Genomic DNA, 16,985 nt, shown 5'->3' on the forward strand with positions numbered 1-16,985 from the left:
TGTGTGTGTGTGTGTGTGTGTGTGTGTGTGTGTGTGTGTGTGTGTGTTTGTGTGTGGTATTTTGCCTGTGTGTCGATGCACCACATACATGTAGTGCCTCTAGTAGCCAGCAGAGGGCATTAGACTCTGTGGCACTAGAGTTACAGCCGATTGCGAGCCACTGTATGGGAATCAAACTCAGGCCTTCTGGAAGAACAGCAAGTGCATTTAACTGCTGAGCCATCTCTCCAACCTCGGCTGGACAGTAGTGTCACACACTTTTAATCCCAGCACTTAGAAGGCAGAGGCAGGTGGGACTCTGAGTTCAAGGCCAGCCTGATCGACAGAGGGAGTCCCAGCACAGATGGCAGCTCACAACTGTCTGTAACTCTGGTTCAGAGGCTCCGATGGCCTCATGTGGCCTCCATGGAATTGAACACATGTGCTGCACAGACTTTCATGCAGGGGAAACACCCATACACATTTTTAAAATATTAAAAAAATTTTTTAATTAAAAGAAGATGGGTATGGTGGTGTATGCCTTTAATCCTAGATGACAGAGGCAGGAAGATTGCTGTTGAGTTCAAGACCAGTCTGGTCCACATAGAAAATTCCACACTAGCACGGTACATAGTTGGGCTCTGACTTCCCTTCCTCCCCCGACCAAAAAAAAAAAAAAAAAAAAAAAAAAAAAAGTTAGACCAATTGTCGTGGGGCTGGGGACATAGCTCAGCAGTACAGCACAAATTCGAGACAGGGATCTACATAGTGAGTTCCTGGCCTTGAACTCACAGAGGTCTGCTGGCCTCTGCCTCTCAAGTGCTGGGATTAAATGCCTGTGCTACCACGCCTGGCAAGACAGGGAGGGTCTCCTGCTGAATCTAGAGCTCACCGATTGGCTAGCCTAGCTGGCCAGAGAGGCCCAGGGACCCTCCTTTCTCTGCCTCCCAGTGCTGGGATTCCAATCCAGGTCCTCAGCTTACACAGCAAATACTTCACACACTGATCATATCCTTGGCCCCATACACCGGTTTATTGTATTTACCGATCAGGCAAAGACCACATGGCACAAGTTTCTGTGACCCCCCTGGCTTAACCAGCACGAAGATTGACAATAATGACTAAGCCATGTGGTAGTGGCACAGGGCTTTAGTCCCAACCCTCAGGAGGGCAGAGGCAGGTGGATCTCTGTGTGTTCAAGGCCAGCCTGGGCTACAGAGTGAGTTTCAGGACAGCCAGAGCTACACAGAGAGACCTGTCTTGAAAAAAAACCAACCAAATAAACAAACAAGATAATAATGACTACTTAATACTGGTATTATTATTACTGGTGCTTTGAGAGTGGGCTTCATGTCTTCTAAGCTATCCTCAAACTGCCTATGTAGCTGAGGATGACCCTATTTTCCCATCTCAAGCTTCTACCTAGCCTAGTCCAGCCTGGAATTCACCATCCTCCTGGCTCAGCCTCCCGGGCTCTGGGAATCCACGAGCATGGCTCTGGGCTACATTCAAACTGCATTTCAAAGTGAGGAAAAGGAGGCTTTCAGGGGGTGGTGACTTGCCCGACTGCCTGGACAAGGCCCCTGAAATTCTGGGCTGCAGACCAGCTATCCAGCCAGCCCAAGGAGGAGGGGCGGGGCTTCACTCACCTGCACGTGTTTCTTATTGAGCGTCAGAGTCATGATGTCGTTGCCGCACTTGGGCTGGATGAGGGACATGAGTAGCCCAGGGCTGCACCGGTCCTTGGGAGGTGTGGTCAGAACTGGTGCAGGCGAGGTCTGGAGCACACCACCTGTGGGGGAGATGGAGCGGACAGTCGCCGAGTGCTCACTACAGGCTGACTTCTCAGTGTCCTCAAGGCCGGTAAGGTTCAGAGAAACCGGCTAAGCTCAAAGAACAGTGTGGCAAGTGATCAGAGGGGAGCAACAGAACAGAGGACGGGGGGGGGGGGGTGCAGGGCTGGGGCTCACCGCAGCTAGAGGCCCTCAATGAGACGCCACTGGCCACAGACGTCACCTCCACAAAGGAGGCTACAGTGCTGGCGTTGAGCTTGCGGGCCTCTCCTATCAGGCCTTGGGGTGTGTCTGGGAGCAGAAAGCCTTTGATGTTCTTTTCTGGAAAGATCTTAATGGAGTATTCACCTGTAGTCTGAAGGCAGAAAAAAGAGGGAGAGAGAGAGCAGGAGTCATCAGCTATGGTGACTCCTGCCCTTGGCCCCTGCCTTGCTGCCTTCCCCCTCCTCCCCTTCATTTCCCTTTGTCCTCTAACCCAGTTCAGAGTTCATATCTCCAGGGATCTTCCTTGACCCAGAAGGCTAAGTTAAGGGACTCCCTGGCCCATCAGGAAAAGCTTCCCGGTGGAAGTGGCCTCTCTGAGTTAACAAGAAAAACAGGTAGTAGACAGAGGTAGAAAGTTGGGGTGGAATAGCCAGTGTGCAAGGTCTCAGGCTGGGGTTGTTGTGCAAGGCTCACCCAGATCTGCATGTTGTGGTTGGTATCGATGAGCCAGGATACATACTGAGGGCCCTGCAGGATGAGAACGGCGTCGGGATCGCCGGACGGACAACTCAGTTCCACCTTTACGGTCACTGTCCGGGGCCTGCAGCAGGCAAAGGACTGGTCAGGGCGGCTAGCTTGTAGGCTTGGGTATGGGGACAGGCTTGGTGTGTTAGTCTGAATGAGATGTCATCTATAAGTCCCGAGCACTTGAATACTTGGTCCCAGTTGATGATATTGCTTGGGAAGGCTTTGGAGGTGGGCCTCGCTGGAGGGTGGGGGGCACGAGGGAGAGATGGGCCTTGTGTGTGCTCTCTGCCTCTTGTTTACAGTTCAGGAGGTTCAGGAGGTGAGTTCTCAGCTGCTGCTACAGCTGCCCGCCATGCCCTAGGAGGCCCGCTCCATCACCTGGTCCCAGAACCTGGCAGGATGCGCAGGATGTACGCCTCCTTGTGGCCGGTCACACCTTCCAAGCGGCAGCCTTGGACTGGGGTCGGAGGTCGTGGTTGCCAGTCAAGTGTGACGCCCATGTCCTGATGAGCTTCTGCTAGGCAGAAGGGCGGTGCCTTGGGGGCTGTGGAGACAAGCATATCAGAGAGGCCCATTCCACCTTCAGCCAAAGGTCGTTGGGGGGGGCATTGAGGAGAGAGCCTCACAGGTGGGGGGTGAGGGAGGACTTAGCAGCTGAGCGCCTGGCCTTTGTTTCCTTGTGTGTCAACCAAGGCTTAGCATAACTTAGTGAGCCCACGGCACATGTCAAAGGGGTAGCCCCCGCCCCCCTCCCAGCACATCAGCACATGTCGGCTGTCTTCCTTAATTGCTCTCCGTATTAGTTTTTTGAGTCGAGGTCTCTCACTGAACCTGATCACAGATTTGGTTAGACTGGTTGACCAGCAAGCTGCATGGATCCTCCTGTCTCCGTTTCCTCAGATTGGGGATGACATGTGTGTATTCACCATGACAGCTTTTCACCTGGGATCTGGGCGGGGGGGCTCCCAATTTAGGTGCTCATGTGGTAATCATTACCCACTGAGTTCTCTCCCTGGCACTCCCCCTTTAAAATCAAGGTCTTATGTAGCACAGGCTAGCCTTGAACTTGCTATGTCAAAGAGGATGACCACGAATTCCTTATTCTCCTGCCTCCGCCTCCCTGATTACGGGTCTGTGCCACCAAGCTCAGTTTATGTGTTGTTGGAGATGGAATCCAGGGCTCAATGCTATGGAAACACTCCAAGTGGGCCGCATCCCCAGCTGAAAACCTGGCATTTCTCATCAGATATTTGCAGTCACTAACTACAAAGAAGACCATCCAGCCATGGGTGGCTTTGGGCCAATCACGTGCCACTGTGGGCTAGTAGTCCCCAAGTCCAGCGTTTGCTCAGTCTCCTCTGCAATTGAAGCTGAACCAGCTGAGGAAGCTGACCTTGGCCTAGACGGAGGACGACACTTTGGGGGTCGTCCAGTGCTGCCATGGAGGTGATGGCGCTCTTTGCGGCTGCCCAGTCAAGGATCTGTTCCTTGGAGGTGAGGGACGGCAATGGTGTGATGCTGGCCCTTGGCTGCTCTTGGAAGAAGACCAGGCTGGAGTTCTGTGGAGACAGAGTGCTGAGTCATTTCCTACCAGGCAGATCAGGAACCAATTTGGGGAGTCAGCTCAGTTGGTTGGGAGAAAAGAGGTGAGGACCGAGCATAGGAGGGCTTGAAAGTCGTCGGTCAGCCCAGAGGTCCCCAGAACATCTAGCATAGGTATACCGGCTCCATCTCCCTTCTGCATGAGTGCTATACAGAGGTACAGGTTTGTCCATCTGTCCCAGCTCTGCCCTCACCACGAAACACTCATTCAAGTCTTATATAATAGCGCCATTGCAGCTGCTGTCTGTACCCCTCTACGCTCTGGGGGTGTGTGAGGGAAGGCTTGGTGCCCGTCCCCACACAGCACTCAGCACGTTGCGGGCACCGAGTTTTTGCTCACTGGGGAGCTGGTATACCTGCTTCATCCCAGCACTGCCACATGGTAGATACTCCCTATGATGGTGAAGGGAGAAATGGAAGGGGAAAAGAAGAAAGGTATGAAAAATAATAAATGAACGAAAGACAGACGGGGTGGGGTGCCTACTCTGGGAATCTGACCATTCAGAAAGACATCATTATTTGAAGTAATAGAAGGCAGAGGATGTTATTTAGTAAATAATTAAAAAAAAAAAAAAAGGCTGGCCGAGGGCGTGGTGGCACATACCATTTAATCCCAGCACCTGGGAGGCAGAGGCAGGCAGATCTCTGTGAGTTCTAGGATAGCTAGGGCTACACAAAGAAACCCTGTCTTGAAAAACAAAACAAAAAAGCAAGAATGGAGAGATGGTTCAGTGACTAAGAGTCTTGACTGTTCTTTTAGAGGCTCCAGGTTCAAGTCCCATTACAAGGTGGCTCACAACCATCTGTAACTACAGCCCTGGGGGAATCCAACCGTTTTCTGGCCTCCTCATGCACAAGGCACATGTGTGCTACAGACACACAGGCAGACAAAATGCCCAAATGCATAAATTTAAATCAAGTTTAATTTAATAAACAAAAACCAAGACTAGTCTCCTGGCTGGCTGGAGACAGGGAATCTGGGTAGATTCAAACCCTCACTGCCTCCCTTAGGGTCCCTTGGGCTCTGTAGGGCTAAGAAAGGAAATGAAGAAGACGTCCTGGAGGAGGTGGTCCAGAGAGAAGGGTTTAGAGGAAGCAGCTAGGGCCACTGACCCTGAGTTCCTTCAGCTGAAGCAGCAGCAGCAGAAGGAGTTCAGGTTAGACATTAAGGAGGACTGTGTGGCAGTGAGAGGAGGTATTACGGAGCCCACTGCCTGCTGTGCAGGCATTAACCTCAGTAAAACAGGGTTTCAGCAACGACTACAGAGCATGACGGTTGTCAGTCTCCTGGCTTCCTGCCTGACACTACGGCTCTGTGGGTGGTGATCTCCACACAGAAGATTCAAGGCTGTCACTGCGAATGCTCAACCCAAGTGAAAAGATGCACCAAGCTAGAACAGGGCTGCTGCAGAGACTCTCCAGTCAGGGCTGTGTTTCAAGCGACACTTAGGTAGGACCCTGGAACCTGGCTTGCCCCTCTCAGTGATAAGGAGAAGGGCACCGGGAAGGGAAGCTGGACCCTTGCAGTTGGACTTGGCGGGATGATGCCTCCACCATGCTGGTCTACGTGTCCATCTGTGAGAGGGTCACCTCTGCCTCCTTTGGGCCTACCTTCTGGTCCTGTCCCTACCCCCTCTGCCTATACGGTGTCCTGAATTTCTGCATCCACCCACCTCCCTGTCCAGAGTCTTGTTACAGGTCCTATTCATCCCTGGGTGCTCTACATCAGGGCTGTGGAACTCAAGGCCTGGCGGCCTTTTGAATCACAGCCACCTGGACATCAGGCTCTGGCTTGCGGAGAGGGACACCAGGCAGGGGCTTCCCACAGCTGGGTCGGAGTTAGGGGTCACACACTCACGTAGGCCAAGTGCAATGGGATTTCCGGGGCTTGGAACTTCACGAAGACGTTTTTGTTCGAAACAAGGACCAGGAACACCTCTCGGGTCTCGGTGCCATTTTGCTTGGATGCCTCCAGAGTCAGCTCCAGCTGTGACAACGCCTGGGGAAGAGTCAGGGATGTGGGATTATCAGTCAACTCTGCAAGGGTTGGGGCGGGAATGATTGATGTACGGTCATGGGTCATTCCACTGGCCCTACTCAGCTTGACCTACCCTCGGCAGCTACCGTGTGCAAAGTGGCTCCTGAACTCTCACAAGCCTAGAAAACATAACAGGGCTCAGCAAGCACTGCCACCAAGCCTGACAAGCTGAGTTCAATCGCTGGAATCCACCTGGTGGAAGGAAAGTCCTGACTCCTGTGAACTGTCCACTGCCCTCTAGCACGTGCAAGCGTGTGCCACACACAGTAAGCAAATAAGGACAAATTAAACAAGAAGAAAAAAATGAGTAAGTTAAAAAAGAAAGAAGCGCTTTCTAAACTGGCACTCCGAAAGGACGAAGCCATGTTCAGCTTGAGCGCCAAGATAGTGAAGCCGAATGGCGAGAAGCCGGACGAGTTCGAGTCTGGCATCTGTCAGGCACTGCTCGAGCTGGAGATGAACTCGGATCTCAAGGCGCAGCTGCGGGAACTCAACATCACTGCGGCCAAGGAAATTGAAGTTGGTGGTGGTCGGAAAGCTATCATAATTTTTGTACCAGTTCCTCAGCTGAAATCTTTCCAGAAAATCCAAGTCCGGCTAGTTCGGGAGTTGGAGAAGTTCAGCGGGAAGCATGTGGTCTTCATTGCTCAGAAGAGGATTCTGCCCAAGCCAACCCGGAAAAGCCAAACGAAAAATAAGCAGAAGTGCCCCAGAAGCTGCACGACGCCATCCTTGAAGACTTGGTCTTCCCAAGTGAAATTGGGGGTAAGAGAATCCGTGTGAAACTGATGGCAGCTGGCTCATAAAGGTTCATTTAGACAAAGCACAGCAGAACAACGTGGAGCACAAGGTTGAAACCTTCTCTGGTGTGTATAAGAAGCTCACAGGCAAGTATGTTAATTTTGAATTCCCAGAGTTTCAGTTGTAAAGACAATGACTGAATAAAGTGTCATTCATAGCAAAAAAAAAAAAAAAAAAAAAAAAAAAAAAAAGAAGCCATATTGAATGAATGAATGAATGAGATTGGTCCCACCCAACCCAAAAAAGGAAAAACTAACTGCATGCAATATTTAGGATTGCAAGATTGATCCTTCCTTTCTGCCAACACCTCCGTCTCCTGACAGGTTCTTGCTTTGTGCCCGGGCCGGCCTCAAACTCTTTACTCTTTCTACCTATCTCAGTCTCCCCAGGGCTGAAGTCTCAGGTGCATCCCATCACGGCCAATCAGGATGATTTCTATTGAGCGCCCGCTGTAAACTGGGCCTGTAAGTATCTAAAGAATGCCCTATACATGGAAGTCTGATTCCTCTCTCTGGTCTCCCTCCTTCTCTAGCTGTCCCTGGGAGGCCACTCTGACGCCGGCTCACACGAGGCCTCCACAATTGTCCCTAGAGCTCTGCGGTGGCAGAGGGCATGCTCAGGCCCTAGTTCCACCTGCATTTACACATGAGCCCCACGTAAAACAGCCTAAGAGGCAGGTGCCATTAAAACTCTCACAGTTTAGGAAACTGAGTCACAGAGAGGTGAGGTCACTTTCCCGTGATCACATGGAAGGCTGGGAATGTCACACTTCTCTGTCAAGAAGAGTGAGAAGAAAGAAAAGCCAGATCAGAACTATTCGGAGAGGTTTCTGAGCCTGTGGGCTGGGCGGGAGTGGGGAGTGAACAGGAGAGAAGGGCGCCTGGCCGGGCTCAGTGCCTTAGAAGCCTCGAGGTGCCTCAGAGAACAAAGACAAATGGAAATCTTTCCAGACAGTCTCTGGCGGTTCCTGCCAGCAACGCGCAGCCGGACAGCTGTTTCCAAAGCCTCTCCTCCATTAGAAAGCAGAGCACTGGCTTACACAGAGACATCAGTGGAAAGTTTTAGGGTCTGGCTTCTAATCGTCTCCCTGTTGTTTCCAGACTGATGTCACGAAGCCAGAGACAAGCATTTCAGCCCCTGGAAAAATCTGCTCAGAAATATTTCCGCTGCTCAGTAATGACCCTGTTAATCACTCTTTGTGCTCAAGCTTACTCTTTAAAACAACAAGAGGAAAGAGCAAATAATATCACTTTGTTTTCAATGTGTGACGAATGGCTTTTGTCATGTCAGTGTTCTCTTTCGGTTACTATCCTTATTTTAATTATTGTTGAGCATCATTAGTACTTTGTTTTATGTTATGTGTGTTTTGCCTGTATGCATGTTTGTGGCTCATGCGCGTGCCTAGTGCTGGTGGAGGACAAAAGAAGGCATCAGATTCCCCAGAACTGGAATTATGGGCAGTCACGACCTAGGAATTGAACCTGGGTCCTCCAGAAGAGCAGCTGGTGCCCGGAACCACTGAGCCAGCCACCTCCCCAGCCCCTTTATTTCAGTTCTTCTTGCTGTGTGTGCGGTGTGTGCATATACATGGACTCCCTTGCCTGTGTGTGCACACGTGGAGGCCACAGTTCCATTCTGGGTATGTTTCTCTGCCATTTTCTGCTTCTGTTTTTGCGTGAGGGTCTCTCACTAACCCTGGCACTTGCAATTTTTGCTAGACCAGAAACTCAGCTGTCTCCTCCTCCCCAGCGCTGGGATTACAGGGGACAGAGCTGGTCCACGCCCAGCTTTTACCTGGGTGTGGGGTCCTCACACTTGCACAGCACTGAGCTGTTGCCCCAGCCCTAGGCTATTTTTTTTCTTTCCTTCTTTATTTTAAAAAATTATTTTATTTATTATGTATACAAAATTCCATCTGCAGGCCAGAAGAAGACACTAGGTCTTATTATAGATGGCTGTGAGCCACCATGTGGTTGCTGGGAATTGAACTCAGGACCTCTGGAAGAGCAGCCAGTGCTCTTAACCTCTGAGCCATCTCCCCAGACCCTTTCTTTATTTTGTTTAACTTGTGTGGGAGCAGGCTTGCACATTCGTGGGTGTGCATGCACATGTGAAGGTCAGAGGCCACCTTTAGGGAGTCAATTCTCTCCTTCTACTAGGTGGACTTAGGGCTCAAACTCAGGTCATCAGGCCTGGTGGCAAGGGCCTCTGTCCACTAAGCCATCTTGAGAGTCCCTAGGTCATTATTCTCAAATAAGTATTCTCACAGTAACTTATTGTATAATGAAAAGATGCATTTCAAATGTGTGGAAATAATAATAACAGACAAACAAATACATAAATTGCGATGTTAGGGAGCAAACCCAGTCTCGTGCATGCTTGGCAAACATTCTACCATTCAGCTGACTCTCCAGCCAACATTAATGTTTGCTAATAAGTTTTGAATTTGATTCCATAAGTCTCTTGTTTCATTAATCACGTGCCACCAGGCATGGTGGCACATGTCTTTAATCCCAGCACTCAGGGAGACAGAGGTAGGAGGATCGCTGTGAGTTTGAGGTCAGCCTGGTCTACAAAATCAAGTCCAGGACAGCCAAGGGCTACACAGAGAAACCCTGTCTCAAAAAACAAAACAAAACAACAAAAAAAAATTATGCATTTCAAGCTGGGTGTGGTACTATGTCCACCCAGCACTCAGGAGGCAGAGATAGGCAGCTCTCTGTGAGTTCGGGCCAGCCTGGGGTACATAGTGAGTGTTAGGACAGTCAAGGCTACATAGTGAGACCCTGTCTCAAAAAAAGAAAAAAAAAAAAAAGAGACTCTCTTTCTTTCTCTCTCTATACACACACACACACACACAATATTTCAACCACTAAAATCAAATGCTGGAGGCTGGAAAGATGGCTTGGCACTTAAGAGTTCTTATGGCTATTCCCGAGAACCTCAGTTCGATTCCCAGTACCTACATCAGGCAGCTTACAACTGCCTAACTCCATCCATTTCCAGGGAATTTGCTACCTGTGGCCTCCGTGGGAGCCTGAACTCATGTGTACATGTCCACACACAGAGATATACATAACATATACGTGTGTGTATATACAATATATATATATATACATAATATATGTGGATTTTACCTCAGCAAGGCAGTTATGTGCCTGGGATGTATTGCTATTCAGTGGAATTCATGCTACACTCTGTACTGGGCACACAGCGTATGCAGGCTGACCAAAGCAGGCACAGGGAATCCCCAGCTTACAGATGTGGAAATGGAGGCCCTAGGATGGAAGTCAATAGATGGAGTCAATAGCCCAGAGCACATGAGCTTAGGCTTTAGCGGAGCCCACAGCACCTGGCCACCCAGTAGTCTGTCTCCCTGTAACCCAGACTGCCACCAGCTCTACCCATGCTTCTCTGGAGAGAAGGCTTCAACACCCCCACATAGCGAACAGGCAGGCTCAGCAGTTTGGCAGACGATACCTAGAGACAGAAGCAGACAAGGAGGTGAGGCCACGCCATCCTGGGAGGGTGCCTGTGGCTGCAGCAGCTGGAACTGTGAGCAGGAGGTAAGTACCTTGAAGCTACCTGACCATTCCTCCTCTCCCTTGGTGCCTCCCTTTCCTCATCTGTGAAATGGGAGCAGGAAGGGGTGGAAGCCGAGATCAGGAGAGTCTATGCATAGAGGAAGTGACGAAAAGAAAGCAGAGGTCAGAGCACGGTAATGTTACAGGGGACCACAGGTCAGAAGGCTAGGACTTCAGGACACGTGTGACCAGTTTCAGCAATTCCTCCAGAATTGAGGGAAAGAAGAGAAACTGAGGTCCAAAGCAGGGCAGTCACCAGCCAGGGTCCCAAAGTGAGCAGTGAGGGAACACAGGAAGGCTGAAAAGCAGGGCTCCCGGGGGCTCTGTGCGCCCAGATCTAGCCGATGACTACCAGTTACCAGAAAAACTCAGCCAGCGTTTCCACAGTAAACACTTCCCCTCCACCCTGACTCAGCCTGGTGGCCGGTTGCACACATGCTCATTTCTCTCTTTCCTCCGCTGAGAGGCAAAGAAAGGGGCCTGCCTGCCCGCAGCCTGGGCTTCCCATCTTCAGGATGGGTTCCTGGGTATCTCGAGGCTCAGCCAGGATGACGTATGTGCCAGTTCATTGCCCCCGGGCCTGCCAGCAGGGGCCTGCCCGACTCCCTCCCTGAGTGGGTGGGTGGGAAACCAGTTGCTATTTTTGTACCATCTGTGGCTCAGATGCCATTGTTAGCCCAGTGGTTGGTGTCGGGAAAGGGGGATTTCGGTGAAGAGGCCCTGGATATTAGTAGCCACTTATAGAAAACCGTTTCCAGCAATTCTTCTAGGAGTGGAGCCTTGGGGCTGCCTGCAGCCCCCACCCTCCCAGGGCCAGCCCAGAGGAGGCCTAGGCCCGCCTCAGCAGACTCAGACAAGTGCACACAGGAAGAGTGGCAGGGGAAAGAGTTCACAGCCAGACCAACCTGAGTTCAAACATGGCTCTGTGACTCTGGACGGACAGTCTTCCTCTCTGGACCTCGGATCCCCTAATCAGGAGCATGAGCTGACAACACACCTGCTCATGGACCTGTGAGGACACAGGGATCTGACCTCATAGCTGGTTGTGCAGGAGCCCAGCTCAGCCCCTGGATCCATTGGCAGATTCTACTAACCCAGATGGGACTCTATTTTTATTTTAAGAGATGAGGCCTTGCCCCGAACTCAAGTGATTCTCCTGCCTCAGCTTCCTAAGGAACTGGGAAGCAGGTATGTGACACTATAGTTGGCCCTGTTTGTTTGTTTGTTTGTTTGTTTGTTATAGCTTTTTGAGGCAGGGTTTCTCTGTGTAGCCCTGAAGGCATACACCACCTCATTTTGAGACAGGATTTCATTGTCTGCAGGTCTGGCCTTGAACTTAACATCCTCTTGCCTCCATCTTTGAGTACTGGGGTCACAGGTGTATGCCATCATGACGGCCTCCTGAATGAAATATTTTCAAGTAGTGGGGGAGGGGTGCCAGAAGGAATCAGATCCCCTGGAGCTGCAGTCCTAAGTGGATACAAGTCACACATAACATGGGTGCTGGGAATCAAACTGGGAACCTTTCAAAAAACAGGAAATGCTCTTGATGGCTGAACCATCCCTCCAGCCCTATTCTGATTTTTATTTTTCTTTTCTTTTTTGAAACAGGGTCTCACTGTGTAGCCTTGACTGACCAGGCTAGCCTTGAACTTGATCCACCTGCCTCTGCCTCTCAAGTACTGGGCTTCAACCTTGTCCAACTTTTTGTTTTGTTTTGAGACAGGGTTTGGCCTGTAACTCACTGTATAGACCTGGCTAGCCTCAAGTTTCTGCCTCCCAAGTGCTGGGACTGAAGAGATGTACCACCATGTCCGGTCTAAAAATATTTTCAAGATATTGTGTTTGAGCTAGGTACAGTGGCACACGCCTGTAAGCCTGGCACTTGGAGGCCCAAGAACCACTGCAGGGTCAATGACACAGACTAAAAGACGGGGTGAAAAAATGAGAACTAGCTGTCTGCTGTCTCCAGAAGAGATACCCAAAACTTCATACCAAAGCATGGAAAACAAACTGCCAACGAAATGGAAGCCTTTATCCTTACACCAGACAGAGACAAAAGTAGTTAGAAGAGATAAAAAGAGACACGACATTTGTTGTTGTTTGTTTGTCTGTCCATTTGTTTTACAGACAGAGTCTCAGTATGTAGCTCTGGCTGTCCTGGAACTCGCTGAAGACCAGGCTGGCCTTGACTCACAGAGATCCACCTGCCTTTGCCTCCCAAGCATGGTGGGATTAAAGGCGTGGACCACTATACCAGGCTGGGACATGATATATAAAAGAAACAATTCAAGAAGACATAACAATTGTAAACTTCTATGCACCAAATACTGGAGCCTTTAATTGCATAAAACAAATACTCAGGACCAACAAGGTCCTGATACAATAATAGCAGGAGACTTCCATACTCCGCTCTTGTTCTCTGCAGGTCTTCTGAATTAAGAGCTAGTGAAGAAACCCTGGGGCTAAGTCCAGTATGGATGTATGAACTGGACCTAATAGATATGGACAGACTGTTCCATTCAACGGGGAGAGAACACGTTTTCCTCACCATCGTTTCTCAGAAACTTCTCCAAGGCTGGCCTTAGGGCACAAGTCAAGACTCAAGACTCAACAAATATAAAAGCAATCAAATAAATAAACAAACTAAACAAACAAAAAACGAGAGAGAGAGATAATCCTGTGTCCTATTGAACTATAATGCTAGAGACTAGAAATCAACTGCTGAAACAATTTATGTTTAAGATAATTGTAAAAAGGGGCTTGCTCTTTCCTGTAAGTGTGTCTGGTTTGTTCTGTTTTGCAGGGTTATTGGTCTTTCTTTTCTTGCCGCCATACAAGTTTGAGGGCTTGCTGAGTTGCTGTGTTGGAGACTGTAGTTTCTTTCCCAGGCTGGTGTGTTTAGTCAGGCTATCTTTCATCTGCTTCCCTGTAAAGTGTTCCACTGAGAACTGTCTGTTGGGCTGGCTTAGTTATCATGAGTTTCTGTCATCTGTGTCTGTCTTGGAAGATCTTGGAAGGGAATAGTGTTCTGGTTTCACATCTGTTTTCTTTCAGGACTTAATCTATTTCATTCCATTTTCTTCTGACTTTATGGTCCCTTTGTTTCCTACTACCCTTCCACCCCTCTGTCCATTTGTCCATCTTTCCAACAAGTATCTTCTCTCAGGCTGACTTAGAGCCGAAGCTGGGAAGACGATGGCAGTCCCTGCCAGCCACCTGACCTAGCTACACCTGCTCAGCACATGAAGGGCCTGGGACAAGGGCACAAAGGCATCCCCAGTCCCAGGCCCCTCAGTCCCTTCGTCCTGCTTCTGATGGCAGAGTGAGGGTGCTCGTGTGTCCAGATGGGGGAAGCCCAGCCCAGAAGCCTCAACTCTGTCATGCCTCCTCCAGACCCAGCTCTGCTTCTCTTCAGGTAGAAAAGAAATCACATCAGCCCAGGAAGGTCCTTTTTTTCAGAGCGTATCATAGGAGCCACTCCCCTGCAGCCTGCCCAATAGGCTCAGAGACAACTGAGCCTGAAACTGGGGGGTCCTGGGTCCCCTGAGCAGGATTTGCAGTGTAAGAGAGGAACTCCAGAGGGGATTCCTTCAGTGCTGTGGGTTTCTACTGTACAGCAGGGGTGCTACCGGAAAGGGGTGACAGACAGGCTACTCATAATGAGTACTACCTCCGAGGGCTACCCTGCCTTCCCCAGCCCCTGACAGTCTCCCATGACAGTCTGAGGGAGATGGCTGGAGGCCCTTCCTGGTTCACTTTTGCCTCAGCAGCCCTGCCTGCTCCTTCTGGCTAGGCATGAGTCAGAGCCTGGCTGGCTCCTGTCTTTAGGAAGGGGCTCCCTGAGTTTGCCCAGGAGAGGAGTAAATCAGCAGCCAGCCAAACTCGGCTGCCCAGGTCTGGGACAGCAGAGCAGTGTAGTCAGCCTGATGGGAATCGTTGAGGCACCAGGCCTGTTCCTGTCTTGAAGGTCAGGATGTGACCCTAGGCCCCTCCCGGAATCCAGGCTCCAGCCTGTCCTTTGGGGACCCAGTGAGATAACCCCTGCCCAGCAGCCCCTGGTTTGTCTACAGACTTCCTCAACACACACACACACACACACACACACACACACACACACACACACACAGAGAGAGAGAGAGAGAGAGAGAGAGAAGACAGAGATAGAGATACACACAGAGAGACAGAAAGAGACAGACAGACAGACAACAGACAAACAGAGACACACATCCCAAATGCCACTTTCCTGGCTGCCACCACTCATCTGCCACCCACACACAGGAAATCTGAGGGTTCTGGGGCCGTGTGGGGACGGACGGGAAAGCCATCTTTCTGTGCCAGGGACTGACAAAGGAGGCCAAAGGTCAGTAGGAGCAGTCTACCCCCACTGCCTGTTAGCCCATGCATGTAGCTTAGGCCTTTGCTCATGCCATGCTCTCTGTCTCATGCCTTTGACTGTGCTTTCTAACTAAACATGGATCTATTTTTTTTCTTTTTCTTTTTCTTTTTTTTTTTTTTGAGACAATATCTTCATGTAGCCAAGGCTAGCCTCAAACTCACTATACAGACAAGGATGACCTTGAACCTAAAAACAATTATTCTTAATTATGACTATGTGTCTGTATATGGGTGCCCGTGGAGTCCAGAAGAGGGTGTCCTCTGGAGCTGGAGTTACGGGCAGTTGTGAGCTGCCTGATGTGGGTGCTGGGAATAGAATGTGGGTTTTCTGAAAGAGCAGCAAGGGCGCCTCACTGCTGAGCCATCACTCTAGCCTGACCTTGAACTTCTCATCCTCTTGCATCTGCCTCTCAGGTGCTACTCCTGCTTGTCTATGACATGCTGGGTGTCAAACCTAGGTCCTCAGGGCAGACAAGCACTCTAACAACAACCGAGCTCCACAGACAGCTCTCAAATCCTTTCCTCTCTACACTCAGTGATCATGTCCTGTCATCCACAGCCCCTGGTCTGGCCCCAGTATTGTTCATTTCATCACTCAACCATAGGGATTCTTGGCCCATGAGTGGTTCAGCTTTACTTTCTGTCTGTATCCTTGACCACAGGCTGGGCACATAGCAAGCACCTGTGTTGGTGGCCAACGATTGTTACACAGACTTCACCCTTGGAGATTTATCAGGAGGCAAGTCACAAGCTCCTTGGTGGTCACAGCACCAAGATCAAACAGGGTCACAGATACTGCCCTTAAGACAAAGAGGCCAGGGATTCCATAGATTCGACCTCAGTTAGCCTGCCTAGAAATGGATCTGCAGTATCTGCCTCTTGTTCTCCATAGGGTTCAAACTCTACGTGTGGTTTAAAGAATAATCTGATTTGGAGATGTTTGGAAACTGAGTCATGCCCAAGTGTTTATAGGTAAGAAATGGAACCCAGTGGGAGAAAAAAAAAAAAGTAGTAATAAGAAAACGTTCAAGTGCCAAACTAGAGTCTTCCAGCCGGGCATGGTGGGGCAAGCCTTTAATCCCAGCACTCTGGGAGGCAGAGGCAGAGCTCAGTGAGTTCCAGGACAACCAAGGCTACACAGAGAAAACCTGTCTCAAAAGCAAGCAAGCAAGCAAACAAACAAAAACCAAAAAAACGAACTAGAGCCTTCACTCTGGCTAGGTCCTGTGTTCTGTATTTTGTCTGCACTGGAGTCTCAGGTAATCTGTGAGACAGGAATGACTGTCACTGTCTCTATGTTTCCGTGGGAAGACGAAGGTTCAGACAGGTTGTTGACAAAGCGATGTAGCAGTGAGACTGAGTGCAAGTGAGGACTCACTGGCTCTGAACCCGTGTTCTTTTCTCCTTGGTTTGTCTTTTGAGAGAACTCTCACTAAGGTTGCCCAGGATAACCTGAAACTTGTAGTTTTCCAAGCTATCCTCCTGCCTCAGCCTCCTGAGCAATTGAGATTTCGGTCTTGTGCTACTTGTTGTGCTGCTGGCCCAAGAGGAAGCTGTGTTCCTACACTCTGTGTCATGCTCACGTTTGGACACATTCATTACACACGCGTGCATTTGTTCATGGAGCACAGTAATTCTTTGGACTAGGCCAAGCCCTGGACCACATTTTGTAGTTTCATAATTCTTGGCTGAGCCTCTGAACCCATGGAAAGTATGAGCGGTGAACCTTCTGCAGCCCATGCACTGTGCAGGCGCTGGCCAACAACAGGTCCAGGACTGGACCCTGGGCGTCCCAGGCCCCAGCTGTCTCCACCACCCCTTCAAAAGCACATCCTTCAGAGTTCTAGAGCTGGAAGCCTGACCTGGTGGGTAAGGAAATCACAAGATCAGTCAGCCCGTGTGGTGGCGACCCCAGGGCTACACTTTTGAACCCAGCACCTGGAAGGCAGAGGCAGAAAGATCTCTGTGGGTTCCAGGAGAGCCAAGACTACACAGAGAAACCCTCTCTCAAACACACACACACACACACACACACACACACACACACACACACACACA

The 16,985-nt window shown here is 50.1% G+C and overlaps 1 protein-coding gene and 1 pseudogene across 1 annotated transcript in view; one reads left to right on the forward strand and one right to left on the reverse strand.

The window, feature by feature from the left end:
- The window catches only part of Eng (endoglin), a 34,845-nt gene that overhangs the window by 5,113 nt on the left and 12,747 nt on the right, over positions 1-16,985 (reverse strand). The window contains exons 3-8 of the mRNA XM_055600887.1: positions 5,965-6,105; positions 3,898-4,063; positions 2,883-3,048; positions 2,451-2,577; positions 1,950-2,127; positions 1,629-1,771 (exon numbers count right to left, since the gene is read on the reverse strand). Of these exons, the coding sequence (XP_055456862.1) occupies positions 1,629-1,771; positions 1,950-2,127; positions 2,451-2,577; positions 2,883-3,048; positions 3,898-4,063; positions 5,965-6,105 (921 nt within the window). The remainder of the gene's footprint in view (positions 1-1,628; positions 1,772-1,949; positions 2,128-2,450; positions 2,578-2,882; positions 3,049-3,897; positions 4,064-5,964; positions 6,106-16,985) is intronic.
- LOC129671740 (40S ribosomal protein S7-like) lies at positions 6,481-7,091 on the forward strand (annotated as a pseudogene).

The sequence above is a fragment of the Psammomys obesus genome, unplaced genomic scaffold, assembly GCF_907164565.1.
Source record: "Psammomys obesus unplaced genomic scaffold, mPsaObe1.curated_primary_1811, whole genome shotgun sequence".
NCBI lineage: Eukaryota > Metazoa > Chordata > Mammalia > Rodentia > Muridae > Psammomys > Psammomys obesus.